The 8,081-nt window shown below is 30.6% G+C and overlaps 1 protein-coding gene across 1 annotated transcript in view; it reads right to left on the minus strand.

Moving 5' to 3' along the window:
- The window catches only part of LOC106680473 (diuretic hormone receptor), a 142,181-nt gene that overhangs the window by 35,088 nt on the left and 99,012 nt on the right, over positions 1-8,081 (minus strand). Inside the window, exon 7 of the mRNA XM_067047908.1 lies at positions 1,704-1,777. Coding sequence (XP_066904009.1) covers positions 1,704-1,777 — 74 coding nt within the window. The remainder of the gene's footprint in view (positions 1-1,703; positions 1,778-8,081) is intronic.

Below are 8,081 nucleotides of genomic sequence, written 5' to 3' on the forward strand. Positions count from 1 at the left end.
TTGATGATGATGTGGATGTTAACTATTGCTATGTGGACTTTCTTCTTTCTTCTTTCTTCCTTCCTCCCCCCGCATCTCCAAGCCTCTCCTCCCTCTGCTGCTGGGAACCACTCAAGTAAATCTACTCACTCATGGTGGATATTACCGATGAGTGAATCAAAAGAAAGGATGGACGCTTCTCTGGTTGAAGACAAGATGGCTATCTCCCACTCATCTCGGTTGCTTCTCTTGCCACCAAGACCGCTGGAGGAGGCAAGCTTTTGATGCTGGCAACATGGGCGCTACTGGTCCTACATGGCAGTCTTTCTGATTCAACCTTTCCGTTCCCGTAGGTTACCGGAACAACAATAATTATTTAAAGGTCTAAAAAACTCACATCTAGAGGAATTAAAAGAACATGGATAATAAACAGCTTTTGATCCATATGAAATATATCTGAAACTATTGCTTGAAAGTTTTTTCTCTTATAATCGCTTCAAAGTCCATGGTACACGAAAGTCGACTTCAGACATTGTCCACCAGCAATCGACGATCAACCCAAATTGGCCTCGCGATCTACTTGTTGGCGACCCCTGGTATATAACTTACCAATGGACTATAGTTAGAAACGGTATATGAGATTAAAAATTATTCCTAACACTAGAAAATCCAAAAATTTAATATACCAAAATAGAAACGTGCTTCCACATAAATTCTTGAGTATTGGCTAGCATATTTCATAAGATGGTTTTATCATAAAGTGGATTATATTTACGTTATTATGTATTATAATTCATGTCAATATACATCATTAGCATTGTTAAACCAAGAAAGACTTCATCACTCCAGAAGCTAGTATGATGTTTTCTTAAGTGTAACACAATTATCTATCAAACGTAAAAAAAAAAAAAAACTAAATTAAAAAAACAAAACAAAAAACAATCAGTTATTAAAGTCCACTTAATTGCCTAATTTTACCAAAATCGTTTGAGCCATTTTTGAGAAAATCTAAATGATATTAATGATGAAAACTGGAATTCGAATTTTTCGCAATACTTTCTCTTCTATATATTTCATATTTTTGGTAGTGAAATTTAAAAAAAAAAAATATTTAAACAATAATCACAATCCTTCCTACCAGAGTTGGAGTGAATCAGACATTAAAACCACATAAATGATAATTGCCATTATTATAATTACCATTTATTGTTTACCTAATTTAAATATTTTTTTACAATGTTTAATTTAAAATTATTTTCGTTATTGTGGCGTGCTGGCATCCCTACTCCTCCCAATACAAACGGCTCACTATGACTTTGACTCCCTTCAAAAATAGATATGAATTCTGTCTCATCATTTGATTTTATTATTTTCTTTTTTCATCTCTTAATTTGTACTTTCTTTAATATTTCTTCTCTTATTTTATCTCTTGTCTATCTGTTACTATTACCCTTTTCATTTACTGTTTACAACCTTTAATTTTTCTTATTATATTTTACTTTTCATTGTATACCCCTGTTATTTTCCACTTATGTTTTTTCTTTTTTTTTGTAACTATGTCAAGTGTTCGTATCTTTTTTAGCCCTGACGAAGCCCTGCAACGTGAGGCGAAACGTTGGCTCAATAAAAATAGTATAATCATTTACTATTTGGGTTTTTTTGACCGCACCCGGACCATATTCCATTCATAAATGATAATTGTATTATATACTCAACATACTCACCGGTGGAACTTCTGGCATATCACTGGCGTTAAAACGTGCAATGACCCAAACGATAATCACTGCCACTGGCAATCCTGGAAAAAAAAAAATCATATATATGAAAAAATTTAAACTAATTGGAATAAATTCAAAACTGTAGGTTATTTATGAAAAAGATATAAGTAATTTAATATATCGACCAGAAAATCTTTTCCGTTTTTTGATATTTTGATAAAATTAGGTTATACATTGATATAAAAACAAATGATTCTTAATTCTAATGAAACTAAATTAATATTAGATTTGTACCAACAATGGTTACTTGCTATAAATTAATGAATGGCTTCCAATTAAAGATACAATAAATATATATTATTACTTCATTAATTATAATTCTTCATATTTATTCATAAAATGTAGTTTAAAAATATATTTAAAATACAGTATAATAAAAATATAGTATAAAAATGTAGTGACCCTTTATATTAGCAAAATAAAAATAACAAAATTGGTTCTAAATAAATATTTCTATAAAACTATTAATATAAAAGATTCTAATTTAACAAATTTATACGTGCAATCATTGAATATTTATTCTGTGACAAAGTATAAAGGGGTAAGGCTGCTAGATTTTGAGGGTTTTTATTTCATTTTTTTTTTTTTTTTTGCCATTTAATAATTAATAATAACCGGAACTCCTTTACAAACTCCGTAAATTCCTACCTCCTACATACTTTCTCATCATCCGTTCCTTTCTATCCAATAGATTATTTCAAGTAAACCACAATGGTTCCTATTCATCCCTCTATTTTCAATCCGCTGGTGCTCCTCAAGGTAGTATCCTCGGTCCCATCCTTTATACCGCTATACAGCTGACATCCCAACAAATCCTAACTCTATCCTCACCACGTATGCCGATGACACATGTGTGGCCACAGTTAATAATAACCCTTTGATTGCATCCCAAACTCCCCAGTCCCATATCACAGCCCTCGAAGAATTATCCCGAATTTGGATAAAAATAAATCCCAACAAATCACATTTACCCTTCGTCGTAAACCCACCGACTGACCTACAGTATACTTTAATAATGTTTCTCTTATCCCTGTCGAACAGATCAGCTACCTTGAAATACAGCTGGACAAACGACTTGGAATCCTCACACAAGACTGAAAAGACGTCGATTCCGACTTACTAGACAAACGGTCTAAACTTTCAATTCATTACAAAAGACTAATCTACATCGCAATAATAAGGCATTTCTGGACATACGGAGTTGAGCTTTTAGGCTCCACTAAACCTTCGAATTCCTCTCGTACACAATCTTTACAATCCAAAATCATTCGTAAAATCCTCAATGCTCCTTACTTTGTCACAAATAAAATCATACATAAAGACCTTAATGTTCCCTATGAAACCGATCTAGATTTAGGTATTAGTGGCAACTTAAAAGCCACTAATATCTAAATCGTCTATAGAGACCTAAATGTCCCTTATGTTACCGAACTAGATATCAATCCTTTCATTATTGTAAATTCTCTTGTCAATTGGAAAGACGTTCTCTAATCTAATATTATGTTTGTAAAGTGTGGAGAGCGGCGTACGGAAAGAAAAAAAAATGCAATCATAAAAAAATTAGGTCCAGATAATCGTGGTAGATTCCCTGGTTCATAAGAAACAGCCAACTAGATCGAGAAATAAAAATGGAATCTAAAGATGATTTAATCTAAAACTACGCAAAAAATTCATGCCTCAGTAGTTAAAGTACAATAAGCAGTAACTTACAACGTGGGTAATCCAACTAAATCCCGAAGATTGGAGGCAAGGATAATCCAAGATATCCTGCTATAAGCCCTATATTTTTTTCTATTTTAATACCTACTTTTTAATTAATTTTTTGTTTATCTATTTTTCTCAAATTATGTTTTTCAATGTGAGAAGACTAGTTATCTTACTAATTCTTTAAGTATTATATGTTTTGTTTGTTATTATCTCATCTTCCATTCTTTAGTTACATAACCATTATTGTTTCTATAATTGTTCTTTATTGTTAATAATTGTACATAGTTAGTCTTTTGCACGAGACTATACCACTCCGGTTATCAACTGTTCAAAATGTTATGCTTAAAAAAAAAAAAAAAAAAAGTTAAAATAACCATATAAGTCCACCAGACCGATCAGGTAATATAGAAATAATAATAATAATGAAAAAAATATTCGCATAAGATTGAAAATAACGAATACAAATAACGAAACGGCTTAAGGAAATACTTAGATTAATAACGGTCTTTAAAACGGAGAAAAGTGACGACTGCATTTGATATTTTATTATCTGTTATAGCCGACTGCCGTGGGAGAGAGGCCCGCCAGATCGGGGGACAATACGGATGGTCCTCGTGATAAATAACCTCGATAGGTCTGCCTCAGTGAATATGGATCGCTCGCTGAGTTATGCTCTTTCCAGTCAGCATCAAAGAAAATCGTACCTTTTTTTTTTTTTTTCTTTTTTATTGAAGTTATATTTTTGTCATGTTGTAACTGTATTAAAATTTTTAAGTTGTACAACCTTAAAATATCAACCGACCAATTAAATAAAAAATCCGATATATTCTAAGTTTTATAATGATCTGTGACATGAATCCTTTCAACAGAGTAGGGGTATCTGACTCAATGCACTCTTGGTACGCAGAAGACACGGCACACAGACCATGATTTTATTTTTAGCTATAATTTACGATGATCATTTTTTAAACACTCATCACTAGGGATAGGATTTTTATGTTTTCACATATTTTTACCTGGCCATGATATCTGCGATTCCTTACTAACCAAAGATGTTTCAAGACATTTCTGGCCAAAAGAAGCCATTTTTATTTTACATATTTTTAAATATTTGCCCTTTTTTTACATATTTTGTTGTAAATCACATATTTTCTGAAATATTTGTTATTTTTAACATATTTTTAGATATTCTGTCCTGAATCACATATTTTCTTAAATTATTTGTTCAATTTTAAATACATTTTTCGCAGCAACTTCATAAAATTCAAGAGAACGCAAGGTACTTAAAGGTGAAATCTATCATTTATTATAAATAATGCGTAAAAATTCTATGCATTCATCTTTGAACACAAATTAAATGCAGTGGCAATAATAAATTTTCACAGAGAATTACATCAATAATTCCTCAGAATCAATTAAAAAGATGAAGGGTCTAATTCCTGTAGCATTTTCCTAGAATTTGTTTGTTTACTCTTCAATCCATTTCTCTGTTTTTTCTTTCCTCCTCAGATTACACAGGTACCACTACTATGTATTTAGATTTGTGCCGAGCATTGGTCAGGGCAAACATTCCTATCTTCAAAATTAGCAGTTGATGCAGAATACCGAACTTGATGCAATGGAAAAGCCTTATGCCCCTATAACATCAGTAGATGTTGAAAGATCTTGTAGCCGGTACAAGTCCATTCTGCGGTCAAACCGAAGACAATTTTTGTTTGAAAATTTAAAAATGCATTTAATCTGCAATAATTTTGTAACCGACCCTGCTGAATAATTTATTTCTTCCAAAGTTTAAATATTTTTCTAAGTTTTTTTTTTCTTTTTAATAAGGATTATTTTTTATTTCCATTTATAATTTGTTTATAATTCATTCTGAGTAATTATTAATCATTTTGTTTAATTACAATTACTAATTAATATCTTGTTATTGAAAAGCTATGTTTTCTCCAAGTTCATTTTTTTGTACATATTTTAACATAATTTCTTTAAATTATTATTCATATACTATATAATAAATACATATTTATGTAACTTTTTTAAGTTATAAAGTTACTAATTAATTAGTAATTTATATTGTTGAATAATACAAAATTTATATATACATATTTTTTTAAATATTTGACAATTTATTAGCACATATTTATGTACACATTTCGGATCCCTACTCATCACCAATCATCAAGCTTTGTTCATTTTAAGAATAATCTTCTATCGACTGTGCTGATAATACTTTTAATTGTGGGCTTTATAATTAATAAATAATAACTGTAGTTTTTCGATTAAGTATCTGAATTATTAATTTTTTTTATGATACATATTAATGATTATCATTAAGGTAATGTAAGCCAAAGAATCGTGGTAGAATTAAACCAAAGATTTTATTTAAATTATTCTCTAATTAAGAGGAGGATAACGATAAATATCAAATGATTCAAGGGTCTGAGAGAAACAGATATCATCCATTTGTATTCCATTTTCGATGGAAGGAATAATTTATAAATCACCACTCCTTCCTTACTGCTGGCTAATTATTTTAAATTAACTAAATTGTCTTTTTTTTTTTTACTATCGCCTGTCAAATTTAGATGGAATTTGGCACAATGTACTCTATCACCATTCTGAAAACACCTTTTCTCTATCTTTTATAAGTTTTGTAAATATTTTAGTCTTTGCATTTTATGGATAACTATACAAACTCTAAATTTATATTTTAGTTCAATCGAATGTGCATTGTCACTAAACACGTCTTTTTAGAATTGTATATTATCGTCGTGATCTACATTTCAATAATGCATGTGTGTCAGTGTCTATTGTCACTTACTGGTGACACTCATGCGAAATCCATTACAAAATTTTGTTACCGAAGATTGATATCTTTGTGTAATTTAGACTCTAGACAGTAGACTGTAATTACACAAAAAAGACATAAAATATTGACTTAGGACCTTATGTTTAATATACTACTTAAAAAATTAAAATACTGTTATATAAATGTACAGAATACTAGATAAGAAAACAAAGCTTAAATAATTAAATTAAAAGTTTTATTATAAAATTCTGATTCTACATTTCAATCAAATATTGGCCCTAGGTGGAAAAATAGCCGACAGGGAATACAACTTTTGAATGTATTGGTCAGCTAACAGAACGAATCTTTTTATGTTTACCCATTGAATAAGTAAGTTCTTTATCTGTTTTTAGCCTGAATACATGTTGGATAAGTACAGTGATGACCTTCCTTGCTATCATTAGCCCAGTGAGGTTAGATAGCTTACATGCAAACACTGAGATATAGGAAAAAAAAGTTTCTTCAAATAAGAAACCGAACTCTAAGTTAATAAACTCATCGAGAAGGGAATTCCCTTTGAGTCTCTCCAAGGCATTTTCAAATAAGTGATAATTAGCTACCATATTAAAACGACGAAAATGTGTTGGACTTTGGGAATTATTCTTTTAACCCACCTATCAATCTCAGAAGAATTAACCAAATTTTAAATAGAGGCAAAATATTGTCGACAAATTTTACCTCAAGGACAAACAAATTTATCAATTTCTTGCAGATCTTTAAAAAATTTACACTGATGGCTCTGCAAACCGATTATTGCCAAACACTTATGTTACATAATATATTTTCATACTAATTTTGTTATAATCTAAATTTTAAACTTAAGAATTACGATTTATAGTCAGATTCTTAATACTTGAGGTTTAGTATTATGTCCCATAACACGCATCAGTTTCGGAGAAAGACAATTCGTCTGCTCTTCTCTCAAAACTCGGTTACTAGGAAGACCTATTAAGACCGTGTGGTTACTTAACAAAGGAACTTCATGCTGATAATATCCTCTCCTTTAAGGTCTTTACAAGGGTAATATTACCAAACTGGATTAATTTATATTGAGCAACTAACCTGATTAATCTAATCTTGTCCTTTCCATCCAATCAAATGTAGTCTTTATTTATATCTTACAAAGCTAAGAAATTATATTCTATGTATTGTAAAGTTGTATACCGTTTCAAATCCGGTTAGGAAATTTAACAGGACTTATTAATGAATAAATTTAACTAACTACTTCCTTCACAATCGCATTTCCACGTTAACTGCTAGCATTTACCAAAAAAACAATAAATAAAAAAAAAATTATCTATTCCTGTATTACATTTGAGTTAGATGAATAGTCAATTCAGAATTACCTACCGCGTTAAATTAATTTTGCCCCATAAATTGAAGGGAATTTTTTCCGCTCAATTCAGAATCCCTAAGCATTCCTGTGATTTACAGTCCGTAAAGATAATTAACAATATTATCAACATTTTTTTTAAATATTTATTTATTGCTATTTACAACTGTTCATTAAATTTAGTAAATCTTATCTAAGTTAAATTAGAGTGTTACAGGCGTGTAGAGACTACCCATTGGTAGCGCTCTAATGACATTTTACATTAGCTGGTCTCGTGGCCATCTTCTTTTCAGCGCCTCGGAGGATTGTCAGGAATGGAAGAGGATGGAAGGTTAGAAACTAGGGGTTTGAGTGGTTAGAGAGTTTATAATGGAAGGAGTGATATCTGGTTCGGGCTAGATCGGTTACATAGGGAACATTAAGGTCTTTATGTATG

Source organism: Halyomorpha halys, unplaced genomic scaffold, assembly GCF_000696795.3.
Source record: "Halyomorpha halys isolate HHAL.00 unplaced genomic scaffold, Hhal_1.1 Scaffold264.1, whole genome shotgun sequence".
Lineage (NCBI taxonomy): Eukaryota > Metazoa > Arthropoda > Insecta > Hemiptera > Pentatomidae > Halyomorpha > Halyomorpha halys.